This window comes from Chionomys nivalis, chromosome 18, assembly GCF_950005125.1.
Source record: "Chionomys nivalis chromosome 18, mChiNiv1.1, whole genome shotgun sequence".
In the NCBI taxonomy this organism is placed as follows: Eukaryota; Metazoa; Chordata; class Mammalia; order Rodentia; family Cricetidae; genus Chionomys; species Chionomys nivalis.
The window spans coordinates 45,993,413-46,012,031 of NC_080103.1; the positions used below are offsets into that span (position 1 = coordinate 45,993,413).

The following is an 18,619-nucleotide window of genomic DNA, read 5'->3' on the forward strand; positions in this document are numbered from 1 at the left end:
AAGACTGGAGAGGTTCAAGTCTTAGTTTGACCTGTGTTCCTTCGCAATGGTTTCCTCCCTTTTAGTGCAACACTTAAACCAACTGGCAAAGCACACTACTTTACCACTTCTTTTTATTCCAAAGAAAGAGGCCAAAAGAGTCTTCAGTAAGTTTCTGCTGCTCCAGTCTCTGCCAAGGCTTTGAACTATCTTCCTAGGACATTTAGTATAGATATCCAGACAACCTACAATCTTACCCCAGAAGGCACTGAGGGAGTCCAGACAGTAATTAAATCTGTCCCTGACTATCATCTTGCTACAAAGACAGAATTTCTATAAAGTACTGACTTCAATTCTTCCTTGAATGTGAGTCTCTGTCAGTTGTAAATTTCGAAATTATTATTAACTCCTAGGAGAATACATTTCTACTGCAAGCACAGTAGCAGACATTAAAATAATGATTGTCCTAACAAAAAAAAAGTCTGTGGATGTCTTAAATATATATAGTTCTGAATTAAACTTATTATTCATCATTTAAAAAATAATAATTTCAAAAAAATGAAAATAAAATAAATATTTCATAAATCTGTTTTGCCAGTGTTTCATTGAGAATAGTTATGTGTATGTTCATTAGTGTGAGTTTCCTGAGACTTTGTTGTTCTTCTGTCTGGCATTGGTATCAGGGCAATACCAGCTTCATAAAGTGAGTCAGCTAACATTCCTTCCCTCTCCAACTAAAGGAAGAGTCCGAGAAACATGGTATTGCTCTTCTTCAACAATTTGCTAAAATTTGACAATGAATTTTCCCAACTCTGGGCTTTTCTTTGTTGAGACACTATGTAACTAGTGCTTCAATCTCATTGTTACATAGCTGCCTAAATTGTTGACATCTTCTTGATTGTTGTAATAAGAGCGGCGGGGCTGCGTCCCCAGCACTCAGCCGCCCACATGGCTAGCTCATGCCCCGAAATAATTACACGGAAACTGTATTCTTTTAATCACTGCCTGGCCCATTAGTTCCAGCCTCTTATTGGCTAGCTCTTACATATTGATCTAACCCATTTCTAATATTCTGTGTAGTACCACGAGCTGGCTTACCAGGAAAGATCTTAACCTGCGTCAGTCTGGAGTGGGAGAATCATGGCGACTCCTTACTCGGCTTCTTTCTCCCAGCATTCAGTTCTGTTTACTCCACCTACCTAAGGGTTGGCCTATAAATGGGCCAAGGCAGTTTCTTTATTAAATGAAAGTAACTCCTCCATCATTTGATTATGCTTTGCTAGGTCATATGTGTCTAGGAAATTATCCATTTCACATATGTTTTGAGTATGTCCTAAAGGTCTTGTGAATTTCATTGGTATCTGTTGTGATGTCCCCCTTTTCATCTCTAATGTAGCAATTTTAGCCTTCATTTTCTTTCTTCTCGTTCATTCAGCTAAGTTTTTGTCAATTTCTTTTGTCTTTTCAAAGAATCAACTGCCTCATTGAATTTGTGTACTGTTCTCTCAATTTCTGCTCTGTTCATTTCTGAGAGTCTTTATTTATTTATATCTATTGATTTGGGACATGGCTTCTTGTTTTTCTATGACCTTCAGATGTATCTTTTTTGTATTTGTGTTTTCTCTAAGTTTTTAAATGAAGCATCTACAACTGTAAGTTTCCCTCTTAAGACTTTTATTGTGTCCCACGCGTTCTGGTAAGGTGTGTTTTCATTATCATTCAATTCCAGGATTTTAAATTCCCCTCCTAGTTTCCTTATGACTCTCCGTCATTCAATAGTGTGTGCTCAATCTTTACATTTTAGGTCCTACAGTTTTTCTTGATGGTGATTTTTAGTTCCTATCTACTGTGATCATGTAAAACAAAAATCAAATCAGCTTTCTTGTATTTCTTGGTATTTGCTTTGTGTTCTACAATAAGGTATTTTATAGAATCATTGGAATATTCTCTCATAGAAGTTTTATAATTTCATAACACATTTGGGCCTTTTTTTTTTATCAATTTTGAGTTTACTTTGGTTGGTAGTATCACATAGAGATCTAGTTTCACTCTTTGATTACAACAATCTAGTTTCTCATCAACATTTATTGAAGATATTCTTTCACCACTGTGACGTCTAGATGTCATGTCAATTATTAGTTATGCATAGCTGGTTTTGTTTTCTGATTATTTTTGTTTGTTTCACTGCTATATATGTGATTTATGCCAGTACCATGCAATTTTGATAACTGTTGCTTTGCAATATGGTTCTTTCTCAAAATTGCTTTGGTTTATTGGCCTTCTGTTGTTCCATATATATTTCAGAATTTGTTTGTTTCTATAAAGAAAGTGGAATTTTGCTTCAAATCTGCACTTTGCTCTGGGTAAGATGGAGATTTTAACTAATTCTTCAAAGCCATGAGCATGATATAACTGTTTTTGTTCTATTCTATTTCTCCTATAATTGTCATATAATTATTTATGTTCAGAACTATCACCTGGCCGGGCGGTGGTGGTGCACGCCTTTAATCCCAGCACTCGTGAGGCAGAGGCAGGCGGATCTCTGGGAGTTCGAGGCCAGCCTGGTCTACAAGAGCTAGTTCCAGGACAGGCTCCAAAACCACAGAGAAACCCTGTCTCGAAAAACCACAAAATAAATAAATAAATAAATAAATAAATAAATAAATAAATAAATAAATAAATAAAAATAAAAAAAATAAAAAAAAACAGAACCATCACCTGTTAGATTAAATTTATTCATAAGTAGGTTTGTACCATCTATTAAAAATAAAACTAAGCCAAATGTCATTTCTCAACTGTAACATTCACCGGTATATGCCTTAGTCAGTGTTAAAACTGTCAATGTTAAAAACTAAAAATTGTCATAATTTATTCTCCTGTGCCAAATTTATTCAAAAAAGCTAACTTTACTGTGGATATCAGATAAAACAGTACTTTTCATCACAGAGATCCAAATGTATAAAGCAGGCTATCATCCTTCCTCTAACATTAAAATAATAAGCTTTTCCCCTGAAGTCAATTAGTTATAACCACACAGTAAGTCACAAAAATTCATTATTTCTCAAAATAAATTCAGCTTCTAAAATGTATAAAACTAATTTAACATTGTTAATTCTAGAACATGTTCCATACTAAATTCGCTTTATTCTAACCCCTATACAAGTAAAAATGCTCAAAATACTAAAAATGTCAGAAACATAGACTCAAAACCAAAGGTTCTAACACTAAAATCAGAATTATTTTGATGTTACAATTCTATGAATTAAAATGTAAGCCAAAAGTACAATGAGATGCCACTTTACCCCCACTGAGAAAGGTTATTTTCAGAAAGAAATAAATACTATGTTGGTGAGAGATACAATCAATGTAGATATTGTGGTCTGAAATCATATAAGCATTTCTCAGAATAATTAACATGTAATAATTATGTGATCCAGCAACCTGGCTGCTGGGTAGACATTCAGGGGAAATGAAATCACTATCTCAAAGAGACCTCTGTATGCCCATGTTCACCGTAGCACCATTTGCAATGTTCAAGAATAGAATCCACCCAAAGCACTGAAGCTGATAATGAACTTCTAAAATTATAGTCAGGTACACAGTGGAATAATGTTCAACCATAGATGTAATGAAATCCTGACTAAACTGATAGAGATGAGCACCCTGCTAAGTTTAATAAGTCAGGAGTAGAAAGACAAATGACACCAACCTCAACTGCATGTAGAATCTAAAATAATTGTCAAAGAAGCTGAGATTAGATGATAGGTAGCAGAGCCTAGGGAGAAGAGGAGACAGGGAGAATTAGAGAAAAATTCAGTGAGGTAGAGTAAAAGTTTATGGTACAATACAATGAATATAGTTTCAAAACAGACTGCATTAAAAAAAAACAAGGATTTGAAAGCTTCTAATCATAAAGAATTGACAGTATTTGAAGAAATATGTCTACCTTGATTTCAGCATTACACAATATAGATATGCATCAAAAGAGCATGTGATCCCATTAATATGCATGGTATTTAAGGTTTGTATTCTTAAATTAATTTAATTCAAATATTAAGTTTTACTTATTGAACTTAAAGTATGTCGCAACCTCTGAAGTTACAAGTTATAGTCAGTCCAACAGAGGTGCACACTGTAATCTGAGGAAAGTAGTGAGAAAAACTGAATGAAAGCAATACGCAACTTTAAAGCCTGCCCCCTTTTACTCTGGCTTATCGGTGCTCTTTAGTTGAAGTCTGGAACATACTGTGTGTGGATCAAAAGATCCCATCAGCGTGTTACTATTACACTGCTTGTATGGTAATAATCCTCCCTCATCTATGTGTGGATCTTTCTGTCCTCAAGCCAAGACTCTAAGCATATCTGCATGTGCTGCCAGAGGCCAAACCTTTACATCTTTGCTAGCATTATGCTCCACACCTTAACTCCACACACCCCAGGCCCACTACATACATTTTAAAATACACTATCTTCACAGTACCCAAGATTCCCTCCATTTCCCTCTTCATGGGGTAACTGAGCATCAGTCCTGAACTAAGTATGGCCTCTGGTTCCACTCTCGTCTGTGAAGTTCCATATTAAACAGGTGATTCTCTAAGCCAAGTCTTAGGGCTTGCATCCTTGAGTCTTCTCTTATTTTACCCTTGTTTTTGGCTTTTCATCTAGAAATGCTCTTTATATCTCTTTGCTGTGTATCATCCTTTTGAATACAAATCATCTCACTTGTCAATTTTTGCTTCTCTTCCTGTTCTTTGGGTCCTATCCAGACAATCACTGCCTGGAACAATGTTTGAAGTGATTCACTCCCAGTTTTCTTCCCGTGTGTTTAAGAATTTCAAATCCTACATTTAACTGTTTGGTGCATTTGAAGTTACTTTTTGAACCGAGTATAAAGTAAGATTCATTTCAGCTTTTCACTTAAGAATATCTAGTTTTCCAACATTCTTTATTGAAGAGGTTGTTCTTTATCCAGCGAATATTTTTGGTATCATTGTTGAGAATCAGCTAGTTGTATATGTAGTTAGTCTTCTCAAGCTTCTCTGTTCTGTTCTCTGTCTATGTGTTTGTTTTTATGCCCTTATTCTGTTGCGTAGCTACTCTAGCTTTGTAGTGTATTTTAAAGTCAGGTAGTGAGGTATCCCACGTTGATTCTTCTGCTCATGATTTGCTTTCACTTTTCACGATCTTTTGCACAGACACATGGCTTCTCTCTGATTCCGCCTTCCTCCTCCCACACTATAGGCCAAGGCAGTTTCTTTATTCATTAACCAATAAAAGCAACAAATAGACAGAAGGACCTCCCACACCAGAAAATCAGTGGGGAGGCAACACAAAAAGACAGAAATGGAACTACCATATAACCCAATTTGAACAGTCATTTGGAGTATATCCAAAGGTCTCTCTATCCAACTAAAGAAATACTTGTTTTTCCAAGTTGTTGTGTCAATAGCTAGGTAAAGGAAGCAGTCTTATGAATGGATGATAAAAATGTGATATATATATATACACACACACAATGAAATTTTATTCAGGTGTAAAGAATAACACATGCAAATACATAGAATTAAAAAAAATCTGACTGAGGTAGTGAGCCAGGTTCAGAAAGACAAATGGTGCCATCTTCTTGCTTTTTTCCGGGTCCTAGCTTCAAACTTTTACGTTTGTATGTTTCACTTGGAGCACCTCTAGAAACCAAGAGACTAGAAACAGGTCGTTGATTGAGTCAATGCCCTCAGGAAAGGGAGCCATTAGAACATACATTTCTATAAAAACCTTTTCTTTCTGTCTATGTGGGTCTTAACTAGCCAAATGAGTTGCTGGGATATACTGGGTACTTTTATAATTTTAATCAATTCTGATGATCCAAATCTTCTACTTGAAGGATTTAGTTCAATTACATTCAAAACTATTATTGAGACTTTTGCTAGTCATTTGGCTTGTTTTTTTTCTGGTTACTTTTAGCATTCTTCTCCTATGTTATTCATTTTGTGGTTCAAGGGTTTATTGAACCAATAGCACTAGATTTCTTTCTATGCCCCCTGTGTGAATCTACTTTTCTAGTGGAGTGTGCACTGACCATGCTTTGTGAGAGTGATGGTCTTCCTTTCACTCCGTAACAGCATCTCTTTGAGCATCTTCTGTGATGCTGATTTGATGGACATGAGCATCTTCGGCGTTGCTGGTTTGATGGACACGAATTCCCTTGGGTTTTGCTTGCTTTTGGATATTGTCACTTCCTTTCAGTTTCTTAACCTCACAGGTAATAGTAATATTGCTTGGCAGTTTATTTCATTTAGGCCTTAGAATATTTTTTCTCTTCCCTCCTAGCCTGCAGAAATGTTGTTGAGCAATCTGCTGGTGGTGTGAAGATGAGACTATGACACCTTGGGATTTTAAAACATTTTTAATGTCTTAAACTCTTAATATAAAGTTATAGTGAAAAAATTTTTTTGCTTGATTTTGGTTTGTCGAGACAGGGTTTCTCTGTAGCTTTGGAACCTGTCCTGAAACTAGCTCTTGTAGACCAGGCTGGCCTCCAATTCACAGAGACCCACCTGCCTCTGCCTTCCAAGTGCTGGGATTAAAGGTGTACATCACCACTGCCTGGTCTCAGGGGTTGTTAATGGTAATCCTGGTACTAGCAAGGTACTCTGGTGTGATAGTGGCCCAGGAGTGATAATGACCCCAAAGTACTTGCCATCTGTCCGGTCAACAGTACAAGTAGATGTTCCATGGGTCAAATAGCGCGATCACAAACACTTACACATCTCTGTCTGAGAATGTATTTGCCACTATTTATTATATTGGTTTTGCTAATACAAATGCCTTAGGAGCACTAAGAATTTTCTTCATAGCTTCTTGCTTATTGTTATAATTCCAAGACCTCCTGCATTGGAGGGCAACAGAAATCTCTGCTCCATCCCATTCTGTAATAGGAATCCTCTAACCTGCTTTCCTGAATAGTGCCAGCTAATTTCACATCTAGGCAGCACAAATTGCACACTGACTGACATGTATGCATTTTCTTTACTAATCTGATGTCCCTATACTGAACTTTGAAAATACTGAAGAACACTGATCATTTCAAACATAATTATGCAAATATAGGTTGTTTCAAGTCAACTTATTCCGGTATTATATTTTAACATCTCGGCTCAACATTGCCTTTAGTTTTCCTTTTAAAATTGACTAAATACAATATAAAATAGATTCTCTTGTTTTCTGGTGCCCCCCACTCCTCTGGCTCTTCTACATGCATGAAATTTTCTTATAGGCAGAATGAGACCGCAGTGTCCTCCTTATCTGCAGCCATTTCCAGATCCCCTCCTTAGTGTTTAACTGATTTTTTTAATCAAATGTGGGCGGATCCCAGGCATGACTCTCTTCACACGGAAGTTATGTGCCTGGAGAAATTACTGGACTGAGTCTCACACATACAATGATTTTCATTGATTATGTACTTAGTAGTATCACATAAGAGAACAACTGTAGCAAAGACACAAGAAACTCCTGTATCACCCTACTTTCTGAAGCAATTACCTACGTCATTCTAATGCTGACCATTTAGAATATGAGATTTCTAACTCTCGGTCTGAATATTTTCTGTAACAACCTGAAGGTTGTGAATGGACATGGGCATGAATGTTAATGAAACTAACTGCTTCTCTACTATATTCCTGAAGGATGTTCTTTTTTTTTTTCACATAACAGAAAAAACAACTCCTAGTGTCATAAAGAACCAAGATCTCACTACAAACACAACAGTGCCAAATCTTCTTCTTTCAAATGCTACTTCAACGCTACCAAGTTCCCAGCACAAAAGTAAGTATGGTGATTGCACTGTGTTAAAGTATCAGGGAGAACTACCTTCAGAATGTTTGCCAGCCCACAGTTACAGAAGGCCCATGCTCCACCTATGTTTTCTTCTGCTCCCCATCAAACAAGGCCAATCTGGCAACCTTGACTGGATTTCCAAGTTATGGTCTGTCCACAAACACAATGATATGGGCTCCAATGGAGATCATGATAAAGCTGAGTCATCATTTACTAAATCATTTGTCTTCAAGAAGACAGCAAAATACACAACTCTGATAAAATTTTAGAACATTCTCTCAAAAAAGCAATCCACTAAGATATAATGTGAAAATGTATAACATTGAAAGAAATTGAAATGCAAATTGGGACTATTCACATGAAGAAAATCCCAATAGAGAATGTGTTCAATATATTAAGAATGTAAATTATATCAATTTTTCCAAACTCAGGAAAGATGAGAGATTTAACATTTCCTCTTGAATATAGACTGGCCAAAGTACTTTTGACAGTGAACAAAGTTCAAGACTACACAGGGTTCAATTTCTGAGTTTATTCCATGGCTTTAATAATAAAGTTTGAACATGAGGACTATTTTGGTTAATAATTGAATCACATATATATAATATGACAGAGTTATCTATCCTGTCCCCTGGATGTTAGCAGAGCCCTGACGATTCCCTTCAACCTTAATTTTATGGCTGATAGTTCCTTAGGTCAAGTTTATAAGACAAAAGTATTTGTGTCTAAAGTAATCCTAAAATCTAGAGCAAAAGCACATTGCTTTAAGGTAGAAGAGCTAATGAGACTTGTTCCTTAATTCCCTCTTCAAAAAAATAGAATGAAAATAAAATATTTCTATAATTTTTAGTATTCTTTTTCAATCACATTTATTTCTCTCATGTTATTCTTTCACTCTGTCTGTAGAAGATAAGCTCCTAAAGTTATAGAATTCTACAAACAGAAATTATCAATTCATTCTTTTGAAATTATGAAGAAATGTGGGGTTATTGCATGAATTTTTTTCACTAATTTCTATATCACCATTACACTCACTGTAGGCTATAGTTGTATATTAGACAAGGCTAGCAATAGAATTAGCCTAGAGGTGGATGACAAAACAATTTAGAAGGTAAATATTAACCTGATAATAACAAATGGGTGTGCTCATAATAATAAAACAAAGTAAGACACAAACAAGTGATGGCAATGTTGCAAGTTTCTCCAGAGTTGAGGATGTCTTTTCGAACAATGGTATTTAGCAAGGAAAACAGAATAAAAGGGACGTAAACGTAAGATGTCTGCAAAGAGAAGCTGAAGAATGGATGTGGAGCTTAGGTTAACTAACAAAGAGGAGGTCTGGTGGTTGAAATGAACGGGACTTAGGTAGACTTACAGTTGGAATCAAGCTCTTGTCTGTACAAGGCCAAACAGGCCACAGTGAATTCTAATAAATAGTACAGGGTAAATAACAAAGCAACAGCACAAACTTGTTCATATCTTCAAAAGACATGGACTCAACAAGAAGAAATCACAGTGCTAAAGCTCATGATAGTTGTCTGGGCGATGAGTTCCTGGATATGACCATAAAATCACAAGTGACAGCAACAAAAAGGACAAAGGTGTGACATCTTATCAACTAAAAATAGACCTTGAAATGGCCATACATTTAATAAGCTATGATACTAAGTGTATAATAAACTCGCTCAATAGCAAGAAACACTAGGAAAATAGACAAAATACTTACATATTTCTCAGTAAAAACATAAAGATGGCAAAAACTAAACTCACTCAAAATCATAATGTGATATAACCTCATATAATTTTGAATGAATTTTATTATACGGATGAAATTTTTGAAAGAAAAAACCTTGGTAGATTTTTGGTGGAAATATAAATTAGTACAAACACTGAAGAAAACCATATGGATGTTTCTCAGAAAATGAAAAGCAGAACTACCATATGATCTGGTAATTCCATATATAGAAACAGTCTACACATATATGTGGAATATATATTTGGAATATATATTTGTGTGTGGAATATATATATATGTGTGTGTTGGAATACATGTATATATACATACACACACGCACACGCACACACACACATATATATATATAAATTAAATCTGTATCTGAGAGACATATACTTATGTCTGTGTTTATTGCAACCACACTAAAAATAGCCAAGATAGAGAGCAATCATGAATGCCCTTGAACAGATGAGAGATTTGAAAAAGAAAAAGTAGTGAAATGTAGATAAAATTAAAGAGAACTAAGACTGTACAAAGAAGAGAAACATACCTGTGTGATGGTGCGATGTTGTGGGTGAACTTGAAGGTCGTAATGCTAAGGGAAATAGGCCTAGAATAGAAGTACAAAGATTTTGTGAGCTTGCTTAGGTGTGAAATCTTAAGATGTTTAACCCTTCTGAGTTTGGCAGTACAGGCCTGAAATTCTAGCTGTTTAGAAGGGGGAGGCAAGGGGAGCTCAAGGTCAAAGCTGCCAGGGGAATGGTGAATCCAAGGCCATCCTGAGAAACTTAGCAAGACTTGGTCTCAGGTTTTGTTCTTTTTAAAAAAAAAAAAAAAAAAAAAAAAAAAAGGAGAACCCACAGACGCAAAAGAACAATGGGAACTGGAAATGGGGAACAGTTTGGGGTAGGCACGACAACATTCTGGTTAGGCAGTTCTAGGGCTCGATCTTACAGCACATAATCCCTGTTAAAAATAATAGAATATATGATTGGAAACTAAGACTAGATTTTATGAATTCTCATCACAAAGCAATGATATGATAGATATATGATATAATCTTTAAATATATGATATATTTAACTAAATATATCATACAGTAAATTTAAACAAATATATGTCAAATATATGATATACTCTTTCTACAGTTTCTACATGTGTCAGCATTACTGGATGGCACAGTACTTAAGAGTATGTGTTATTCTTAGGCTTCTTAGATCCTGTATTAATTTTCCTATTACTGTGACAGGTACCTAACCAGAACAACTTAAGGAAAGGGAGTGTTTTGCTCAGTGTCGCAGGGACTAACCCACAGATACTTGACTCTGTGTATTTGGTGGGAATATGTGGACAATGGTACTTCTTGTCCCATTGCAGAAAAGAATGAAATGAGAAGTTTGCATGTTTTCAGTGACCTACTTACTCCAGTGAGATTCTCATTTCTACCGTTTCCCCCCCCCCCCAAAAGTATCAGCTGGTCACTTAGTGTTTAATACATGAGTTCATAAGGAATATTTCATATCCAGAGTATACACGTTCAAAGAATAGCATTTTGTTCATGGGTCCCAAAGGCTGATGGACAACTTACAACAGCAAAATGATTTTATTCCATCTCCAAGAGTTCCAAAGTTCCATCATTCCATCTAAAATCTAGAGTCTACTGTTATTCAAGGCAATCTCTTAATTGTAAGGCATTTTAAAATCAAAATGAAAGTTCTATGTGTCCAAGATACAAGGATACAGCATGAACATCTTCAATCCAAAAGGGAGAAACTGAGGCAAAGGAAGGATAATATAGGCACATCAAGCTGGAAACCCAGCAGAGCAAACATTAAACCCTGCAGACAATGTGAAGCATCTGTGCTGTAAACCGTGGTAAAGTGAGTTCCAAAGGACTCTCAAATGTGTTGTTGCTGTTCCTATGGCCTTTGCGTTTAACGACCACAGGGCTTTCTTAGGCGGACTTTACTCATCGTCTGCAGCTTTCGTCAGTATATGCCTGACATCTCTAAGCCTCTGGGGTCTCCACTGTAGCTTAGGAACAATACTCATCCCCAGTTACTCCACACCTATTACCCTTGATCTCCTTACAAGGACTCTAAATGTCTCACATGATGCCTTGACTCTAAAGCCTTCATTTGATATCTGAGTGAAAACCCCCACGACTCCTTAAACCTTGTCCTCCAAAGGTCTACAATACCAACATCACTTGAATAACACTAGGGTGTCAGTTCTGTGACTAGGGAAACCATGTTGGACTTTAGCCTCCATGGTCTCAGAGTGTCTGAGCAACGGACACCCATGGCCCTGTACATGCATGGCAGCTCACAGCTCCCTTCTCAGGCACAGGCTTTACCTCTTGGTCCTACGGTAGGTGGCACCTGGATAATTCTTGAGATAACCTCAAAACATCTTATTTATTTTATGAGTGCTAACCACCTTCTCAGCCACACTCCTCATCCACACTGACCAAGCTCCTTTTGTAGTCAAACGGCATACTTTTTCAAACTTTTCTACCCCATTTTTGTTTCTAGCTCTCATTGTAAATATACCTAAAATTAGCTAAATATATACGTTACAGCCCACTGTGGGCAGTACTGGAAAGGTGGGTCTGGACCATATAAGGAAAGTAAGATGAATGAGTCAAGGGAAGCAAGCCAGCGAGCAGCAAGCTTTCTACTTCGGTTCTCCAAGTTCCCGCCTACAGCTCTTACCCTGCTTTCTATCAATGATGGACCTGTAAGCCAAAAGGAACCCTTATCTGCCAAGCATGTTTTAGTCAGTGTTTGTGACGGCAACAGAAAAAGCAAACTAGGACCGCACACTACAAAGATCTATCAGTCCATTGTATTGAACTGTTTCATTTGCTTGGAGTTAATAGTCTGTTGGCTCATATTTCTATATCATGTGATCCTAAGTGGGCTTTATTCATGGAACAGAAATTGATTAAAGTTGTAAAAATGCTAACTGCAATGTGAGACAAAATATAAATAAAATGTACTGTCTCAACTAAGGCAGAAAAAAGGGACATCACAAAATCCCTCACTTTTTCTTGAAAGCAGTGCTCAACAAGATGGATATAAAGAACAATTCCATCAACATAATAGATTTAGTTCACACTTAGTAGAGAAAAACATTAAGTTTTCACTCTAAGATCAGGAATTAAGGATGCCCCGGCCTCTATACTTCTACCTAACAGAGCACTCAGAGTTCAGAGCAATCAGACAGGGGAAGAAAGATGTGCAAATAGGAAGGAAGAGGAAAAGGAGCCCCATTCTCAGAGGATGGTGTCTATATATTATCCTAAATACTCCACAAGAAGAACAGGCCAAAACTTTACATCTGTTTAATTTCACTGAATGACTTTTTTATTTGCAAGTTCTTTGTAGTAAATCTTTGATTGAAGCCATGTTGACATCTGATGCCCCAGCCCATAAATGCTGTTGAAATCAATTAATCTAATAGATACACAAGGAGCACCACATCTCAACTACAGGAGGCAAATGATTTTCTTCTGGATAAGAATTCTTTATTATATTATATCATAGCCTGGGCCAAAAAAGTCTCAACATTTTTGTGTGAAATTCATAAATTAAAATCAAAGAATAATAAAATATAAAATTGTGGCTTTAAACATAATACAGAAGCAAGGGAGAAAATAAAGAAGATAAATGCTACAAAGAAAGCCTAGGAAACAAACAGTAACTTAAAAAATTATGGGTCCCAGTGATCCAAATGCAAATAATTGAACTCCTGGAAAAAAGAACGAGAAAGGTGGTCAGAAAAGTATTTCCCAAATATGATTAAAAAATTACAGGCCAGTAGATTCAGAAAGCATGATGAGCCCAAAATAGAAAAAGAAACAGAAACCACACCAAAGATAAAGAGAAAATCTTGAAATAAGTTGTTAGGGAGAAGACTATACATTAAGTGAAAGAACACAGGTAAAAAACAGTGAGGTTTCTTCAGGAACAATGCCTGCCAGAAAACAGCAAAGAACATCTTCCCTCCTGGAGGGGAAACTGTCACCCTGGTGTTCTGTGGGGACTTTTACAGACGTGCAGAGCTGAGAAATTTCATGATGAGTAAAAAGTAAAGACATTCAGTCAGAGAGAAATATCACCAGACAGAAATTTAGATCTAAATAAAGGAAAATGGAGTTGGGAGTGACAAACTCAAAAGTAGACACAAAAAGTTTCTGCCTCATTTTAATCCTTTCAACAGAGAACTAACTGTTTGAGTAAAATAAAACAAGTGCATTTGAGGCTTGAAATATATCTTAAGAATATATATATATATATATAAATATATAAATATATGTAAACTATATATGACAATGTAAATATATGTAAGCAGTAGCATACATTTTGAGATGAGAGATGTAACTATACCGTTGCAAGATCTATAATGGAAAAATTGAAATCCTAAAAGAAAGATTAATACAGGGACTGGAGAGATGACTCAGTCCTGTGTCCCAAGGACCCAAGATTCATCCCCAGCACTCACACTAGGCAGCTCTTGACTCTAACTCCAGCCTCAGGGGTATCTGGTGCTCTCCTCTGGCTTCTTGCAGCCTGTGCACCCATGTGCACATACCCATACACAGATTCATGTGCACACATATAATTAATAATAATAATAATCTTTAATTAAATGCTCAATCCAAAGGAAGGCAATAAAAGAGGTAAAAGAATAGACAGGAAGTTAAATGCAAATGTCAGGATCTTAAACTTTAAATTAAGTCCAATGATGACAGAAATTATATTACCTGAAATAAAATGTTTTAAATGCTTCCATTATAGAAGTAAAGGTTTTTAATTGAACCAAAATATGTCCCAATAACACACAGAATTTTTATATAAACTTTAAATACTAACTGACTGGTAGTTTAAAAATAAAGAAAGATAACCCAACATTGCTTGGACTGTGTTAACATCATAACTTAATAGCTTAAATAGTGCCATTTAGCCCAAACCAGTACAGCACAATGAATATTTCATCAGTACTTTGTACAAAAAAAAAATCTAAATTTTGACATCTTTGATGATGGATTGCCTAGACTGGAATCTCTGAGAAGCTTCATGTTAACCTAAGGCTCTTGCTAAGTAAAGGGATCATGGGTACACATGTCTTCAGTAGGGCAAAGACGTCCTAAAGAGCGTATGTCCTAAGAACGTATGCCCTTTACCAACCCCACAAAACACAAACTACTTTCCGTTTATAATTGTCCAGATTTTAGATGGCCATTTACCAACAAAAAAAGGATTCTTGGTTGTGAAATAAAACCCGCAAACTTGACATTTTAAGCATTCTATTCAAAAACAGACAGTGTAAATTGAGAGGAAAAGTGACTTATTATTTGGAGTGCTGAAATGTAGAAAACTTAGTTCTGAAGAAGCTTGATAAAAACTACCAAACATTTTCAATAAACAAAACGGAAAAGTTATCTAAAAAGAAAAAAAAAAAACAAATTTTCAGTATGGAAGCCACAACATATGAATGAATGACTATGCCAACTTTGAAAAGTTACCATTAATTAATTTATATTCAGAGAGGTTTTAACAGGTGTGTAGTGACACTAAATGTGCTGTACTAGGCAAATGAAAAGACTTTACTAGCCAGTGGGCAATCGACGGATACCGTGTAATAAGTACTTCCTGAAGTCCAGATGAACTCCAGGGTGCTCAGCAGGTTGCCACTTCTTCCCTCTGAAGAATAAGTCCATCCACCATGGCAACATCTGTGTGTGACCTGTCTGTGGTCCCTGGGTTAGTAGAATGAAGGTGAGTAACTTCAGGTTTCCTTCATTCATGAGGCTTGGAAGCACGTCTAGCCTTCATGTTCCACTGAAGAAAGCTTTTATTTAGTCCCAGTGAAACATTTTGTACTTCCTTCACAGTACCTTGGATAGCATGAGCCATTAGAAACCCTAGTTTGGTTAGTTTGGCAGGGACTGCCATGACTGTGTTAATACTGTACATACAAAGTCCTTAAAGAATCATGATGGTCTACTTATGAGGAAAAGACTTAATATTAGCCTTCCATCATTTCTTAGCATACAAATATCAAACTACTATTGCTTTAAATGGTATTGTGTTAGGATGTTTGATTTCTAAAGTCTCTCTTTGAGCTACTGACTTGAGTTGATTTTTAAAATTATTAAATGAATTTTAGCTTTATTAGGACAGAATTTTTAGCAATTTCTGAAGTTGTCGTATGCATAATTCTGCCATTCTGTTCTACATACTTATATGAGGCAGGCTTAGCACTGACGATTATCAGTCAGCCGTAGACTATTAAAGATATTCGTTGTCTTGCAGTACCAAAGGATTAATTCTTTATAAAAAAAATAAACAAGCACACCCATCTCAATAGTATAAATATGTCTTCATATTTAATAAATGGTAAAATTATACATATGCTAGAGTGATAAATTAAACCACTTTATTCTGATTTATTAAAAATTAATGATTTGTTTGTCTATTTTGTATAGCTATGTACATGCAAGCTGTATAAAAATGTCTCAGCCATAAAAAGGCCTAAATATGGAAGAAGTTCATGCCACAGAGATTTATCACCTCACAATTCTAGTATCAGAAAGTCTCTAATCCAGCTTGCATCAGGGTTCCATCTAGAGGCCAGGAATGGGATCTCACTTCCTTTCTGGGGACTGTGGGCCTTTCTTAGATAGAATTTGCTTATGGTATCACAGATACTCTGTCCCTCATACCAACCTTTGTCTGTGTGTCTATACATGAGCTTCTCCTCATGCTCTCCTATCCATGGGTCTATGCTTTCAGTTTTATCAACGCATTTGGTATGGGATCCAAAGCCTACCTTAATCTACAAGAATTCCATCACAAAAGCTTAGATATATTATATTTCATAGATTCTTTTCCCACAGATCCCATATCCACAAGACTTTTGGAAGGTGTCACCATGAAACACATCTCAGACCAGTGACCTGTGACAGCCTTCAGTGCACCTAGCTCTGCTGCTACACACTCACCATCTCTATGTAGGTCTAACTTCCTGAGCACTGGTATGAGATTCAAAAGAAAGGCCAATAACAGTGATTCTTGTGAGCCAGCACATGAAGTGCACAGGTATTACATGGAAACATACTGATCTTCTCACTCTGAGTCTCCAGTTTAGGACTAAGGTGTTGAAAATATGACATTCACTTCTTTCGTTTCCTGTGCCATTGTGGTTTGGGTCCTTGGGTCCCACAGGTGTTTCCCAAAACACTTACCTGGAAGGCTTGGTTTTCACAGGTCAGTATGCAGAGCTTGGAATTTTGGGTGGTGATTGGCTCGTTAAGGCTCTGGCCTCATGATGGTGTGTTACATTTATGGATGGTTTTGCTTTAAATGGCCTCTGCCAGCTTTTTCTTCTATGTCCCATCATGGCTCACCACCTCAGCACAGTTCAAAGCAACACGGCCAAATAACTGTGGACTGATGCCTCTGGAAATCAAAATGCATAACAGTTATGTATAGATTATTAATGATAACACTTATATAAGATAAATAAATTAGCAAGTAAATTTCCTTATAGCATAATGATTTGCAATGGATCATCAATCCATAAACTTGTTCTGTATTCTTTCCTCAGTCATGTCAGACTTCGTACGAGGGAAAGGGAATAATGGTCCTATTTTCTTGCTAAGTTCTGGCCATTTATAGGATGTCTCTTTCCAATCTTATTATAATTCTCAATTCCCTTCTCCTATCACAATATCTCTTGATATTGTGATATGAAATTATGGTCTACACTTGAACCTTTGCTCAATTGAGTTACAATTTAAAAAAAAAAATCTCAGAAATGTGCCCTAATGTTTTCAGTAAGTTTACAACTGAGTGTTCGACTGTATTCTCAGATATAGGTGTGACCCACAGGCCCCATGTTGGATTTGCCCAGTGCCACTGACCTTCCCATCCTCCACTGCTTCCTCTTTCCTTATCACATAATTACTCATGGTTTAGAGTGGCATTTACTGTTATACAAAAAAAGAGTTGATTTCACAATAACTGGTAGACATTTCAGTGGTACTACTATCTGACCATGCAAATGAGCCACACCCGGGACTTTTTTCTCCAAGGCACCACGCCCGTCTTCAAATAAAATAAAATAAAACCATGGTGTCTCTGATCACACCAAGAAAAAGTTTGGTTGGTGGTTATAAGTAAAGAGTCTCAATTTAAAATGCTTAACTAAAAAAATTAAGTACAAACATTCATTTGTGTTGTGGCCTTTGACCATCTGTGAAGCTCCTCGGGGCCTCAGGATGTTCATCTAGAGCAATGGTTCTCAACCTCTCTGAGTCACGACCCCTTTGGCAGACTTCTAACTCCAAAAATATTTACATTACAATTCATAGTAGAGGCCAAATTACAGTTATAAAGTAGCAACAAAATTAATTTTATGGTTGGGGGGTCACCACAACAAGAGGAACTGGAGTAAAGGGCCAAGCGTTAAGAAGGTTGAGAAGAACTGACCTAGAGATTTGTTGTAAGATAAAACCTGGGATGAGGAGATAGCTCAGCAAGTTAACGGTCTGCTGCTGTGTAAGCATGCGCACCTGTGGGCAGATCCCCAGCACCACCGTGAAAAGCCAGGCATGGTTGTGTGCACCTCTAACCTAGGGTTGGGAGGCAAAGACAGGAGGCTCCCCGTGCTTGCTGCACAGCCAATCTAGCCATCGGTGAGTGCCAGGTCAACTAGTGAGAGGCCCTGTCTCAAAAGCTCAAGGGAAGGACAATCAACGGACAGTCACCATCAACCTCTGGACTCTGCAGACATATACGTGGGCAAGCACACCTTCACATGCTGGGACACACACACACATATGCAAGCATGCACACTTTCACATGCTGGAACACACACATATATGTAAGCAAGCACACCTTCACATGCTGGAACACACACACATATGCAAGCATGCACACCTTCACATGCTGGAACACACACATATATGTAAGCAAGCACACCTTCACATGCTGGAACACACACACACATATGCAAGCATGCACACCTTCACATGCTGGGACACACACACACATATGCAAGCAT

At 36.8% G+C, this 18,619-nt stretch overlaps 1 protein-coding gene across 1 annotated transcript in view; it reads left to right on the forward strand.

Moving 5' to 3' along the window:
- The window catches only part of Emcn (endomucin), an 84,629-nt gene that overhangs the window by 37,122 nt on the left and 28,888 nt on the right, over positions 1–18,619 (forward strand). Inside the window, exon 4 of the mRNA XM_057793775.1 lies at positions 7,690–7,800. Within this exon, the coding sequence (XP_057649758.1) occupies positions 7,690–7,800 (111 nt within the window). The remainder of the gene's footprint in view (positions 1–7,689; positions 7,801–18,619) is intronic.